At 34.9% G+C, this 15,911-nt stretch overlaps 2 protein-coding genes across 2 annotated transcripts in view; one reads left to right on the top strand and one right to left on the bottom strand.

Annotated features, from left to right (window-relative positions):
• ABCA9 (ATP binding cassette subfamily A member 9) overlaps nucleotides 1–15,044 on the bottom strand; it is a 77,843-nt gene extending 62,799 nt beyond the window's left edge. The window contains 9 exon segments of the mRNA XM_051825137.2: nucleotides 1,703–1,850; nucleotides 2,579–2,764; nucleotides 2,967–3,108; nucleotides 6,262–6,488; nucleotides 7,394–7,497; nucleotides 8,088–8,252; nucleotides 10,098–10,302; nucleotides 11,163–11,264; nucleotides 14,830–15,044. Coding sequence (XP_051681097.2) covers nucleotides 1,703–1,850; nucleotides 2,579–2,764; nucleotides 2,967–3,108; nucleotides 6,262–6,488; nucleotides 7,394–7,497; nucleotides 8,088–8,252; nucleotides 10,098–10,302; nucleotides 11,163–11,258 — 1,273 coding nt within the window. The 5' untranslated portion in view covers nucleotides 11,259–11,264; nucleotides 14,830–15,044.
• LOC100354468 (cytochrome c-like) lies at nucleotides 13,067–13,920 on the top strand. Its single transcript, XM_008271753.4, has one exon. The coding sequence runs from the start codon at nucleotides 13,082–13,084 to the stop codon at nucleotides 13,397–13,399; it is 318 nt and encodes a 105-aa protein (XP_008269975.2). The 5' UTR covers nucleotides 13,067–13,081; the 3' UTR covers nucleotides 13,400–13,920.
• Nucleotides 15,045–15,911: the final 867 nt, after the last annotated feature.

Raw genomic sequence — 15,911 nt, 5'->3', positions numbered from 1 at the left:
ACTTGGGCCATCCTCCACTGCACTCCCGGGCCACAGCAGAGAGTTGGCCTGGAAGAGGGGCAACCAGGACAGAATCCGGCGCCCCGACCGGGACTAGAACCCGGTGTGCCGGCGCCACAAGGCAGAGGATTATAGCCTAGTGAGCCGCGGTGCCGGCCATATCTAGTCTGTTTTTTTACAAGGCTTCCTCTGATACCCATGTTTCCTCTAAAACAAATTCACTGTTCTTCCCCTTAATTACTTACAATCACCTGAATTTTAAAGATATGACAACAGTGCAAAATAACTTCATTTAAAGTAACTGAACATCCTTTTTCATATATGAACCTTAAATTTATTATTACCATTTTCCACTCACTATTAAAAATTGACCTTCATAAATTAATAGGGAAATCATATTGTCTTCAAATTTTTATTTTTAAAGTTTATTTCATTCATAGAACTCATCACATATGCCAGAATCCCATATATTATTATGCTGTTATCACTACATTTTTTAAACTAAAATATTTTAATATACTATTTTATTAAAGCATTTTGCATCTGTTTCTAAACCTTTAGGCACTGCTGCTTTTTATATATTTCAGTTTTTTAATAAATTTTTGTCAGTTTAAGTTGTTCTATATTTCAGTTGGTAAAACTCTATGAAAATTTATGGATACTGAGTATTATCACATTTTATTTTATATAGATTAAGACAAGATTTTCTTTAATATCTTAATGTAATAAAGTTATTGTTGGAATAAGTTTCACTTGGTTATTATTTATTAATTACATAAAGCATTGTTGGAGTTTGTTTATGTTCATTTAGATTTTGTAAACTTATGCAAACATAAGAATGAGTGAAAATTTGGTTTTGTTCACTTAGCTTTTGTAAACATATGCAAACATAAGAGTGCCCTAAATATCCTTTTGTTGTACTATTTTTGTATTGCTTCTGTTAGCCTAAGTCTAATCCCAAAACATGAAATGAGTTCTTTCTTGTGGCTTCACTCCTCTGTTCATTTTCCCCACATTGACATTCTTCCTACTGAGTAGGCTTGTGATTTTTTTCATTTAGATTATATAAGGTTCATATGCAAGTATGACACTAAATATAATAGCAATAATGATAAGTCTCAAAATTTCTTATGCTGGGAGGATTCAAAAAAGCAGAGTGTTATTATTCTGTATCAGTCCCCTCAGAAACCATTGAAAAGGTCCCTTCCTTCCTTTTATCTTCCCATCTGTCTTTCTGCCTCTTCTCTAACATTTATTTGGGACATACTAAGAAGTGATAGCCAAATTCCAGAGCTGTCACAGGTAAAAAGTTGTTTCCATAGAAGAGATTGCACAAGAAATATGTAATTGCGACACTGTGTATTAATAGCACACTACTGTCTGTTAGCTTAGTTAAATGGGGAAGCACTTAAAGATTCCTAAGTTTAAGTATCAAGGACTAGAATTCATATAGCTCTGATAGAAGCAGTGATAGTATAATTATTCGTAATCTCCTACAAGTATCTTTTTAAAAAGAAATTCCATGAACTGTTTTAGTAAAACAAAGTCTCAAAAATAGCAATTCTATAAACAAAGTACAGAATATCATCAGCCTAGTTTTAGAAATTTTGAAATAAATACCAGATAATTTATATTCAATAATGGAGTACAGTTATTTAAAGGAAATGGAATTTTCTTGAACTATAATCATGTTACTACTTACTGGGCAAAATTTTGTCAAAATATAATGTCAACATCAAATACAGAAAAGCATCAAAAACCAGCATGAAAAGAGTGGCTGCTACTAGGTATGGGTTGTTTGGAGAATCCAAATGCGCATTAGAACATACATCATAGTCCAAATGTATAAGCTGAAAAAAAAGACACATTGAATTTTAAAAGGTTTAATATGGAATTAAGAATTATTATTTCTTATTTCTGCTTGACATTGGGCTTTCAAAGATAAAACAAACTCCTTTCTTTACCGTGCTCAGACCAATTGGAAGAATTTAGGAAGATAGTAGAGGCAGGAACTGCATACTAAAGGATCCTCAGTCAGTGGTGTGGTAATCTCCTAGGAGGAGGTAATAATTCCAGGGAGGTGATAACTGAGATGGACCCAATATAGAATTCTGTCAGGGCTAACAGAGAGAAAAGGGAGGACATTCCATACAGGCTTCAGAGTAAACCAAGGAAGTGTGATAGTCCTTCGGTTGTTGGAAAGAAGGCAGAAGAATGATTCCTTCTTGAATGATAATAACATAACTGAAACTAACTTTTCTGAGAGGAAGTTCAGTTTCATACAGAAATGACCAATTAAAAACAAAACTCATTTCAAATTCCTGTTTTTCAAATGCTTATGATAACATTAAGAGCGTTCATTGGAACAACAAATTAGAAGTTGAAACACAAATAGTGGAGTATCACACCCTAAAAATTTAGTGACTTAAGCAAAAACTATTCTGAGAGACAAAAAAAAGTCCTTTATCTTAAGTATTTTTATTTACATAATGGGTTGGAATTCATGCAATAAGCCCTAGGCATTAAAATTCCACCCCACTTGTACAATGTAGAGTGAAATAGTTGCCTTAACTCTTACCTGGGCCATTCCAGCAGTGAAGGCAAAAGGGCTAAGAAGACATAGGGACCATTCCAAAAATGCAGGAAGATGTCTGTACAATGCTGTGAATCCCAAGCTTCCCCAGAAGACAATAAGGAGAAAGATGACCAGCCCAGTAAGGAGAGGTTTCTTTATCAGCACACTCATCAGGAAAGCTAAAGTTATCTGAGAGGAAAGCAAAACTTCAGTTGGTTTATAGTTCTTTAAAAACATCCATATCACAATAAAAGGAATTTCATATTGTGAAGATCATTTTTCTACCCATATATGGTGTCTTATGCAAATATAGCAAACAGAACAGAAGAGGTGAAACCAGGTTGGGTGACACATGATTGACAGAAAGGGGGTATTAAATTTGGCAACTCACCAAAGACAGGCCATAGAGTAGAAAAAGTGTGAAGATCAGCATGAAATCAGTTAGGATGACAACTTCTGCAGATTTTATAATAAGAGTCATCAAAACGGCCATAATACTGATGAAACCAGCATACACCAAACCCCAGGAAAGCCTAGCACAGAAACAAAGCATCAGTTGAGGGTATTGTTTCTTCACCACTTATTTCATTTTTCAGCCAATGATTTGTGAAATTCACCATTTATCAAGGGTGAAGAGAATGCAATAGCTAACAAATGGGAAAACTTCACTGGCCCAAAGATCATATTCTATAGGGGAAGGTAGGTAATAACCAAGGAAACAGAAAAAATAGACTGCTAATTGCAAATTACGAAAGGAATAAACTGGGTGACACCATAGAAGTTATTGGGATAGGTTTCCAGGAGGGCTTCTTCAGGGAAGACGTCTATGACAATCTGTCAGTTCAAAGACAGCTTCCTTCAGTAAAGTAATTGCGTAAACAACATGACCAAAGTTTAGGCAAATCTTTTGTCTAAAGAGCCAAATTATAAGTATTTTATACTTTGCAGGTCATGTGACTTCTGTTGCAAAGACTTGATGTAGCTCAAAAGTAGTAATGGACAATATGTAGATGTTGTAGATGATGTTCTTTTCCAATAAAATACATTTGTAGAAAATAAAATTGTTTATAAATTTTAATGTGCCACAAATTATTTTCTTTTAAATTATTCTAAGCATTTAAAAATGTAAAAATCATTCCTAAGTAGAGATGTTACAAAAACAGGCAATAGTTTGCCAACCTTTGATATAGATGATTAGACAGAGATACAGATAAACACATAGACATAGAACATATATACAGAGATACAGATGGGTAAAAAGATAGGGGGCTTTCCTTATTATCAATGCCAAAGAAATGAGAAGACACTTCTTTAAAAGGAAATAGAATAACCTTTCTAAATTAACACAGTCTTAGGTTCAAGTTTTCTCTGCCAGATTATAACACTGAGAAGTAGTTACTTAATATCTCTAAACTTGTTTCTTCTATTAGAAAATAATAAGATAATCAAATGAAACTATGAATTTTTATGAATTTAACATGGAAATTAGTTTACAATGGGTCCATATTCAACAGCTAATTTCCTCTTATTTAAAGTAGGAAATGCCACCATGTTTTGGGAATTCTTATTTTCAGTGCTTAATTGTAATGATTGCTTTTTCAGAACATACTTTTATTTATCTGAAATTATCTATCTGTGTCTATCTGTATGTATATCTATCATTAAATGTTGTTGAAATAAAATGCCATAGTTTTTTCCTGTGGGAGAAAATAATCCCTGACTTTTAAAATGTTTATTCATTGAAATTTTTTTATAAATCATATTGGCTACTTTTCTCTGACTTCTTGAAGATTTTCATCATTTAAAAATGTGGTGGCCACAATTTCCTGCAGTATTGAATTATATAACTTTAATACAAAAAGGAACAGAAAAATTCCCATTCTAGATCAAATCAGCAATCCATCTTCTCCACTACTACATTCAGTATATTAAATACTTTTGTAGAAAAATACATTTGTGTATATCAGCAACAATAAAAATATGTTGGGGGCCAGCGCTGTGGCGTAGTGAGTAAAGCCACCGCCTGTGGTGCCTGTATCCCATATGGGCGCCGGTTCGAGACCCGGCTGCTCCACTTCTGATCCAGCTCTCTGCTATGGCCCGGGAAAGCAGTACAAGATGGGCCAAGTCCTTGGGCCCCTGCACCCACATGCGAGACCTGGAAGAAGCTCCTTGTTCCTGGCCTTGGATCGGCGCAGCTCTGGCTGTTGCAGCCATCTGAGGAGTGAACCAGCGGATAGAAGACTCTCTCTCTCTCTCTCTCTCTCTCTCTGCCTCTCCTCTCTCTGTGTAACTGTGGCTTTCAAATAAAATAAATAAATCTTTAAAAAATATTTTGTCTTCATATTCAACAATATTCTTTTAAAAGGTATGCAGCATATGCCTAGAACTATCCTATATATACGACATATCGTATTTAACATTGTGTTAAACAATGTGTATGAGGCAAATCCAAGGTTCAAACCATTGCTTTCTGATTCCAGAACTCATGATTTTATTTCTCCCTGGATTTTATACACCACTTCACTAAAGCCATTAAAACTTTTTCTCATTATAAACAAGGTGCTTGGTTTCCTTTCTTGCATCTTTATCTTCTCATGTCATAATACATCTCAAAGTTAAAATGAGTGCTACCTAATGCAGTGTCTAATTTTTCTTAAACATCATGTAAAGTAATTTTAAATACATTTCTTTTCTTTTGTCCTCATGATCAATGAGAGGTAGATATTATCAACAATTTATAAAAGAGAAAAAAGAGATATTAAAATTTTAAGTAACTTATCCAGGATGGTAGCTACTAAATGCTGAAATGGAGACAGCCCTGGCTTACTGTGCTGAGTTCTGTGTTCTTACACTGCCTCCCCCAAGAAACTCCTCTCTTTACTTAAAGAATATTATAGATTTTTTTTTTTTTTGAAAGGCAGAGTGGACAGTGAGAGAGAGAGACAGAGAGAAAGGTCTTCCTTTGCCGTTGGTTCACCCTCCAATGGCCACCGCAGCCGGCGCGCTGCGGCCGGCACACCGCGCTGATCCGATGGCAGGAGCCAGGTGCTTCTCCTGGTCTCCCATGGGGTGCAGGGCCCAAGGCCTTGGGCCATCCTCCACTGCACTCCCTGGCCACAGCAGAGAGCTGGCCTGGAAGAGGGGCAACCGGGACAGAATCCGGTGCCCCGACCGGGACTAGAACCCGGTGTGCCGGCGCCGCAAGGCGGAGGATTAGCCTAGTGAGCCGCGGCGCCAGCCTAATAGATTTCTTCCTTCAGTGTCAAATAAATGATGGGTCATTCAACATGGGGTAAACATCAGTCACGACTTCTAAAAAAGTATCTGAAACATAAATTTCATTGAATATCAGAAATTTTCATTTCTTGGATATCTGGATTCTGAGAGTCATTGTCTGTATTGTTAGTGCCATGAGTGCTGGCAGACATCTGTAGGATTAGGTTTCCTTTAAGGTAATTTTACATATATGTATATGTAAAAATTATATATATATGAAACATATATATGTATATATGTAGTTTCAATATCAAGCCTGTAGATCCACCAAAACCACTCATTCATGTTGCACTATTTTATGAAAACATCAAGACATCAAGTCTGAATATGATCCTTCATAGGTCTGAGAGTCACCAGCTAAGTTGTCTTGTTTTTGCTGTGTGATAGATTGTAATCATATGATTTACCAGAATGCTGACTCTCGAAGTCCCATCATTTTCATCAATGCCTTAATATTTTGTCTTTCTTGTGTAACATTGACTGATAAATAATATATGAATGCAGAAAAAGAAATAATGCAGACAAAAATGAAAAAATTAGTTGCAACTCCTCCTTGGGCAACAAATGGTACTATCTTCATAGTTATACCAGTAACCAACATTAACTCCTCCATCACTGAATGATTTGTTGTGATCTAAAGAAAGATATAAATTAATAAATTATTATCAATCATCTGATTATAGCCTCATGTCTCTTCTGTGAATTACAAGGAATAATGTACATTCCATGTATGCATCCTTCATAGGATACACCTTTCCTGGAAATATTCAAGTTTTGTCTTGACTCCATAGAAATACCTACTTATCATTGTCATTGGACCAAATCCTATTCATGCTTTAAGATCAGTTGGAATGTCATTTCAATTAGTAAGTATTCCCTGATATTTCTCAGTAGAGTATCTCCTTCTTTATTATTTTCCCCCTATGCATTTAAAATTCCATGACAGGATGTAGGGGGTTTGATGCAAGCATTAAAATGCCACTTGGGATGCCAAAATCCTATATCAGAGTATCTGAACTCAAGTTCCAGTTGTGCTTTGATTCCAGCTTCCAGCTAATGCACACCCTTGGAGACAGCAGGTAATGGTTCAAGTAGTTGGTTCCCTGCAACCCACATGGGACACCCAGATTGTGTTCTGAGTTCCTGGCTTTGGCATGACCCAGCCCTGGCTGTTGTGGGCATTTGGGGAATTAAATAGTAGATAGAAGATCTCTCTGTGTCTGTCTCTCTCCATCTCTCTGCCTTTCAAATAAATGAAAAAGAAAAGAAAAAAAAATCCATGATAGAATCTAAACTATTATTATGACTGTATATCCATACTTCTAACATACCCATTACAGTATCTCCAAAGAAATGTGCTTGTGTTCTGCTATTCTCTGGTTCTTAGTACTTTGTACAGTGGTATGAACATAAAAGCATTTTGGTATATTATGCCTAATCAATGAAGTGAATAAATGGTCGAATGGAATAATTTGTTATATAACCAACTATCAAAATTTAATTTATAATGCAGTTAGGTTCTTTTAATTTAATGCTCACTTCTATGATAGCAGCATTAATGGCAGCTTGAAAAGCTACAAAGCCTTTCTCCCAGAAAACTGAACTCGCACACGTTATTTTTTCATCCAGTACTTGACAATGAGCTTCAGAGAAAAAGAATACGCCCATTATTATGGGATGAGAGAATCTTGGTTATAGGAAAAATAAAAAGCTAGAATGTCCCAAAGGATACTCAAAATTCATGCTAATATTGTAAAGTATATCCAGAGAGATTATACCTGAATTTCTTTGTTAATATGTTTAAGATTAATTTTTCATGATTTTTTTATTAAGTCTTATAATTCTATTAGTCAAGAATATTTTTGATGGGCCAGTGTTGTGCTGGGTTGAGCTGCTGCCTGCAACACCAGCATCCCCTCTGAGTGCCAGTTCAATCTTGGCTATTCCGTTTCTGATTCAGCTCCCTTTAATGCACATGGGAAAGCAGTTGAAGATCGCTCAAGTGTTTGGACTGCAGCTACCCGTGTGGAAGACCCAGATAGAATTCCAGACTCCTGATTCCTGGCTTTGGCCTAGCCAACCCCCAATCATTGCAGCCATTTAGGAAGTAGACCAATGGATGGAATCTCTCTCTATATATTTCCACTGTAACATATGCCCCCTACTGGCTAATAACATAATAGCAAAAATTGTGTTTTGTTTTTTGTTTTTATTTCTCTACAAGTAAAGTTACCTGAATGATCTCTGTGTTCTTTCATCTTGGGGATTCTATGCCCCCAAGAAAACTTTAAGTGATATGAGAAGGTATCCTTAAAGATGACTCTCACTGCATCCGTTGATTCATTTAAGCCCAATTCGTCCGTGCTTTTTTCAGCACGCCACCCCATGACTGTTCTTCCTGCAGTGTAGAAAAAGGGAATAGTTAAGATTTCTATGTGGCCAAAGACAGCATGCCATATCCAATTATGTTTAAATAATTTTATACTAAATATAGTTCTTTCCTAGTGGCAATGATGAGCTTAAATATGAGTTTTACATTTAGAGGTGAGGGGGTGGATTTATAATGTTCTAGAAAAAAAAGTGTCATATAGCAAACACTTTTATTTTAAATATGTTATGCCTTTCCTAATAAACTTTTTAACCAATGATTTAAAGAACAATGAATTTGAAATAATAGCAATGCCAATGCTTCCATTAAATTCATTTATAGATAGACCTATCTAAAGTTGAATTACATACTGCAGTTATGATATATATTTTTTCAGTAGACAGTATTGTCAATGTGGCCAAATTTTCAATCACAGCATGAACGTGTTAAATGTTGACAGTGTCTTCTTAAAAGACTTTGTTTATTTTAAAATATGTAATGTAAACAGCTGCCTGTTACTAATCAGCACTACATGATTTAACCCATATTTAACAAGGTCAGGATCTTCTTGAGTTTGATCTCCTGGTGCATTTCAGCATGTTCCTTTGTCCTCTGTATTTCCTACAGTTTGGTACCTGGATGCAGACCTAGATGTAACCTTTTCACTAGACTGTGGGTGGTGGCATATTGCTTTATTAGAGGCTCATAATTTCTAAATGTCTCTTGAGACAGTAGCAACTGTTGACATTCATTGACCATAATAATGAATTCAATTGAAGATTTTTAAATGGTAATGCTCTATTTCTGTTATTTTAAAATTTCTTAGCAGAAAACATTTACAAAATAAACTTTTGCATAATCTATGTGGTGATGAAATAATATAGTTCACATAGGTTACATGCTGGAATTTCTCTTTTAAAAATTTTCACAATAAAAAACAACTTACTACCAAAAAGTTAAATAGTTATAATTTTCTTTGAATATAATTATGAAACCTGGAACTTAAATATATATTTGATGATTCTGAAATCATTGCATTTACATTTGTTGAATCCCGACTTGTGCCAGATTGGCTGTGGAGTCTTTTAACATTACCTGTTCTTGATGATTTCCTAGCTGTCTAAAATTACAAGTGTGTGCTCTGTAAATCCCTTATCCCAGACCTTAACATCTGCTTTCTTTTATACTGCGACTCCTAGGTTTCAAGGACATAGGTTGAGAGAGCAAGGCAACTTCATAATTATCAATTTGGTCTATCCCACTACATTTATAATGGCCTCAGAAGAGCATTCTACTACTACACAACAAAATAATTACTATAAATAGCTTCGATTGCTGTATTCACATTCCCAGTCTTTTTTTCCAGTGAATATTTGTTAGCTCTTAAGGGGATCACCTTAGGTCCATCAACTATCCCCTTGCTTCACTTTTTTCTCTTACCATTCCCAAAGATACTGCTTCTTATATTTGGGGAAACAATGAAACACCTAGTTACTTGCTTCTGTTGTAAACATTGCCCATGAGTTTTATGTATTTTGCAGTCTAGTATATTTTTCCACTTTTATATATTTGAAGAGAGTAAAAACTATACTGTCATTACCGTCCAATCTTTCCAGAATGTTCTCACATTCACTCAAATACCTCTGGACTATCTTTTGATATATACTACAGTAAGGACAACTGTTTTAACAAATAATTTCCTGTATAAGACACTAGTGAACAGAATAAGAAAACCTCCTTGATATTGGAAAAGAACATATATTAATACTGTTAATCAACTCTCGATACTTGAACTTTTAACACAGTTCTTCAAGGAAACACTAAGAAGTGTATTTTTCAAATAAGAAAATTCCCATAAAGTAGCAGAGAATATACCCTTCATGAATGGGACTGAAGCCACTTTGCTCATTATCTCTTGAGTAGTTTTGGTTTCAGGTGTAAATACAATAATATAATTAGAATCATTAAAATTATCTACACATCCCAGATCCATTGCAGGCATTTGAGAGTCAATAACTTGATGTAAATTGGAAGAAAATAGATATGCAAACACTACTAGAAGAAATGAGAAAAACCATTCCTATACAATGAGAGAAAAATGAAAATTTTTAGTAAGAATTCAAAGTGTCATTTTCTTTTCCTGTTTGTTTACATTTCTTCATGTTGGCATTGTCTGTCCTATCCATAGGTCAATTATATAGAAGCATTACAATTTTCCTTTGATTATTTTTTAAACTTTTCATTACTTGCAAATTAACTCTAGATTAAATTCTTCTTCTCTTTGACTTTTGCCCTGAACTTCTGAACTTGTGTCTTTATGATATTCAAATGAATTTAGATGTTGGCAATATACACCTGTAACCATTTTTTTTCTGCAGTATACACATGTAACTATTTTTGAGGGATTTTTCTGAATATAAATTCTTTTAAAAATCCTTCAGTAAGACATATGAATAGAATAGTGAGAAATTTAAATGTTTAATAAAAATAAATTTTATTGTTTACAGACCTCATCTATACTCCTGAGGAACAATGGTTTTTTTTTTTTTTCTACTTACTATTTGTTGAATTCTTTATTTAGTGAAGGCTTAAGCTTGTGATTATAAAGTAAATTGAAAGAAAATCATTGCAAAAATTGAAAGAAAAATAAGAAAGGAAAGAGAGAGGGCAGGATCAAAGAAGGGTAGGGTATGTAGTATCATCATGTTCTTTAAACTGTATATATGAAATTGATGAAATTTTTCCTCTTTACATAAATAAAAAATTTTAAAAATCATTTGAATAAAATAGCAAATTCCAGAATTTGAAAAAAAATTAGCCTGTTAAATAGAATTAGAATATACATGAAACATTAAATAATGAAGCTATAGTATTTATATTACTTGAGAAAATATTTTTACTCCTAAATATGAGATCACATATAGAGATTATGAACCATACCAACAAGGTGTCTCTTTTTATTCTCCACTTTTTAAGACAGTTCTTGCAAAGAAGAGCCCACGTTTGATGACGCAAGCTTATGTGCCTCTTGCTCATTTTGACCTATTTATTTTTAAAAAGGAAAGGAAATAAATGTGAAGGAATGAAACAGAAAACATTGCACAATCAACAAAAAAATTCAAAATTATTATAGCTGTTTCTAGTTGCATGCCTAGAAAAGAAGGAAGGCAAAAGGTGAAAGAAACAGAGAGAGAAAAGAAGGGAGATAGATGTTCAAAACCTAATATTGAAATGAATAAAAGTTTTTTTTTTTTTTTAATTTGACAGGCAGAGTTAGACAGTGAGAGAGAGAGACAGAGAGAAAGGTCTTCCCTCCATTGGTTCACCCTCCAAATGGCCGCAACGGTCGGCGCGCTGCGCCGATATCCAAAGCCAAGAGCCAGGTGCCTCCTCCTGGTCTCCCATGTGGGTGCAGGGCCCAAGCACTTAGGCCATCTTCCGCTGCCTTCCTGGGCCACAGCAGAGAGCTGTAATGGAAGAGGAACAACTGGGACTAGAACCCGGCGCCCATATGGGATGCCGGCGCCGCAGGCAGAGGATTAACCAAGTGAGCCATGGCGCCAGCCCCAAAAGTTTTAAAAATATATCATTTACTTCTCATTGGACTATTAAAAATTAGAAAATTGAATGGTATTAGGCTTTGTTAACCCTACAGTGCTGGTTACTATTAAATGTTCTAATGGGGATAAAGGAAATTAATATACTGCTGGTGGGGTACAGACTTGCACAGTCATTTGGTGCTTAATTACTAATTCATTACTACTTAGCAAAATTCTACCATGAATCAGCTGTTTTCCTGGGTATATGTTCAAAGGAAATTCTCACATGGGTTCATGAGATCTACAAGAGAATCTGTACAAGGATGCCCTTCATGGTATAGGTTACTGTGGCATCCTGTTGTAAAGCAAACATTGATGGGTATAGCCCAGAGAGTATCCACGAGCAATAGATTGGTGTCTACCTATCAACAAGAAGAGATATAAAAACACAGTGTCAATTCAAAAAGAAAAGACATGAGGGAGTGTTATATCACCATATCATTTATATCCATTTACAGAAATGGAATATATGTTTCTCAAAATGTCCAGACTAAATGATCACTAAAAAATTCAATAAAGAGATTATTTTGGTTGGAGGAAGTAGGAAAGGCAGTTGAGTGTGAAATATGAGTTGGAAATGCAAGGACATAATCAAAACAAAATAGGATTCTTTTTAAACACACTCATTCCATGTGTCATGAATTCAAGAACACAATTAACTCAATTCTCTGTAGATGTTTTAAAGTTAAAGTTCAAAAGAGGTCCAAGACAATCATCATGAAACACACACACACACACACACAACCAAACAATAATTCCAATAGCAAAACAAAACAATAAATAATTTTTTTAAAAAAACCAAAGGAAATAGACAGAAAAATGTCATGAAAATTTCTGAGAATTTCACACTGTATTCATCTGCTATGTATTTGAGCTCCTGATAATGCAGAACAGATTATGATGGCCTGAAAACACTGACTACAAATTAACTACATTTCCTATTAAGAAATCAATGCTGTTGTAAACCTCCCTATCTAAAAGGGTTAAATATATTGCCCTAGTGACTACTTTCTGTGAATTCATACATGTATGAGAAAATATTTATGAATAAAAACAATTATATATGTAATTATCACTAATGTACTTATTTGTTTCTGAGGGTTTGGATTGACTTGCTTCCACTGCACACATCAAGGAAAAATAGTTTCAATGATAGTAACACAAAACATCTATGCAGTTAAGCCTTGGGCTTAGAGAGCGGGACGTCCAGCTTCCCAGTGCCGTCCTTTGGAGCGTGAGCTACTAACGAGAGAGTTAAAAATGGGTGATGTTGAGAAAGGCAAGAAGGCTTTTGTTCAGAAATGTGCCCAGTGCCACACTGTGGAAAAGGGAGGCAAGCACAAGACTGGACCAAATCTCCATGGTCTGTTCGGGCGGAAGACAGGTCAGGCCATTGGGTTCTCCTACACAGACGCCAACAAGAACAAAGGCATCACCTGGGGAGAGGACACTCTGATGGAGTATTTGGAGAATCCCAAGAAATACATCCCTGGAACCAAAATGATCTTCGCTGGCATTAAGAAGAAGAATGAAAGGGCAGACTTGATAGCTTATCTCAAAAAAGCTACGAATGAGTAATAGCTGGCCACTGCCTTATTTATTAGAAAACAGCAATGTCCTGTGACTTTTTTTATGTGCGCCATAATTTAATTCTCATACACCAGAATTCGGATCATGAATGGCTGACAAAATATTTTTGTCCAACAGTCTAATATTGCCTTGTGTGGTTAAATAGGAAATTTTGGTAGTAATTCCAGTTCAGTGAATGCCCTCACTGTTTTCCCCTACTGAGGATATGATTGGACTTACCTAACAAAACTTGTCAATGCCATCCCAAAACCTGTTGGGAGATTGGATTTAGATTTAAATGCTGGGGAAATTGCCTCACTGTCTCAGAACTGAACAAGATTCACTTGTTCTTTACCTACCTAAGGCAAGAGCTGAAGACATTTGGAAACGTCTACTTCGTATTTTTGGTCTTAGCTGTGGCAATCTCATTAGAATTTCCTGTATCTAAACTTCTGCCTTTTACTTACTGAAAGGCATTTTAGTGTGGTTTATGCATATCAAATAAAGAATATTTAACACTTCTCACATTTTATAGATTATCTGTAAGGTCAGGTGCTTTGAAGGTCAGTATGACCAGGTGGAGTAACAAGTTACACTTGCTGTTGAATTCTTTACTACCTTAGACTGAGTTAAAATTCAGGATTGTCTGTAAGCAGCCGTTTGGAAACACATAACACTGAGGAGCTACTGTGTATTTGTGTTTAGTAACGGTGCTTTTGCCAGCTCAATGGAAGGACTAAGGTGGAGGAGACACCATCAGCACAAAACCTCTAAAATATGTGATCACAAGACTTAAGAGAATTAAAAACAATTATAGATCATGAAAAAACAAATCTATGCAGTTAAGATTAAATTGCTTTGAATAGGAAATTAGTTGTAAATAATAATAATTCATTATCAAAAGATAGCCATTTTCCAATTAGCTAAAATTCCTGTTATTCACAGACTTATAAGTGCATATCACAACAAATCAGTTCAAAATTCTTACAGACTTAGTGTGGTAAACAAGATCAATAACAACAGTTTACTAAGTTTTTGGAATGGAAATATTCTCAAGCCAGTTAAAAAACAATTCAAAACTCAGAAAATTGTGTATCTTCCAATGTTTAACATTTCTCTGGCAAAAAAATAAATAAATAAAAACAAACAAAAAATAATAAAGATTTCAAGTAATTTTGTAAATAGTTCATACTTACATTCCTTTCACTTTATCCAAAACCTTGTTAGATAATATATGCAATCATGGAGCAAAATAGAAAAATCTTTACTCCAACTGACTATTTAGTGATACACTACAAAATATTCAGATGATTTGAAAAATAAAATGATCCAATAATAACTTATAGCATTTAATGTCTTCCACCCAAGTGTTTGGCATTCCTATTTCTATTATTATTTTTATACATTCAAAATAACCACAATTTTAAAGGTCGACTTACTCTCAGGAAAGCTGAAGAAAAAATCTAAAAACACAGTTCATCCATGAGTTGTTGCATGTCCTGGAGAAGAATTCCCATTTCTTTTGGGTCACTACTACATCATGCCTTTAATTTCATGTTTATTGTGAATAGTTCCTTTTTCAGACTGATTTCGGAAGAGGATTATGGTCTCAATTCAGCAAGGCTGCCAAAAACTTTATGCTCACATGGTTACTTCTTCGCTGTTTTCCATTTCTTTGTCTTCTGCCAGCCCCTCAGCAGGGAGTTCACAGTTGCAGATGCTGGGTGGGACATATCCAAACATTAGGAACTACAAAACCAAGGCGAATCCAGTCTTTCTCCATTGGATTTTTGATACACGGCCCTACTGGGGACGCGGAACCTCAACACAATCTTTTAAATAAAGATTAAAAATCCAGTTCAGAGAAGAGTAAAACAATGTGGAAGAGAATACTTTTTTTAAATGACACATAAACATACAAATTGATCGGAAAAGGAATGTACCTCAAAATTGATAGGAAAATACCTCAAAATCTTCCACAGATTCTTAAAAGGTGGATCTAGAAGTACAGTAGAGAAGCAATGCAGTTGTTTTCAGGGTAACAAACTTTGAATTTTCATCTGCATCCCAGTTGCATTGCAAGTATGGTAACTGCAGCAATTTCTTTGGAATAGAAAATAGAATTTTTGGAGTTATGGCAACTTTGTTGTTTCTGCAACAGGTCCCAGGAAATAAACTACTTTCTCTATAATTAATCACTAATTTTTAGTATGTCCTGCTTTCCAATATTGTTAGAGAAACATTTTAACAGTAAAATCTGCTATTCATCTTTCTTTTGGGAACAGCTTGTGGAAACATGGCTGTTCCAAAATTCCTTGTAATCTATCAGGATTACTTTTGGCTGAAGAAGAAAGGTGAAAAAAGTCCATTATCTTTCTGCTTGTGGCCAGTAAGTCAGTTAAATTCGTCTGCACAATAGTTACTTCCTGAACGCATAATTAAAGGGTCTGAGAAATGAATATATGCAATTCTTAAATTCTTGCATGTAATCTTCCCTACCTACTCCCATTTCCCCAATGTT

This window comes from Oryctolagus cuniculus, chromosome 17, assembly GCF_964237555.1.
Source record: "Oryctolagus cuniculus chromosome 17, mOryCun1.1, whole genome shotgun sequence".
In the NCBI taxonomy this organism is placed as follows: Eukaryota; Metazoa; Chordata; class Mammalia; order Lagomorpha; family Leporidae; genus Oryctolagus; species Oryctolagus cuniculus.
This window is presented reverse-complemented; position numbering and strand designations above follow the sequence as displayed.

Excerpts from the sequence above, each read along its gene's own strand:
- LOC100354468 (XM_008271753.4), top strand. The coding sequence starts at position 13,082 with ATGGGTGATGTTGAGAAAGGCAAGAAGGCTTTTGTTCAGAAATGTGCC.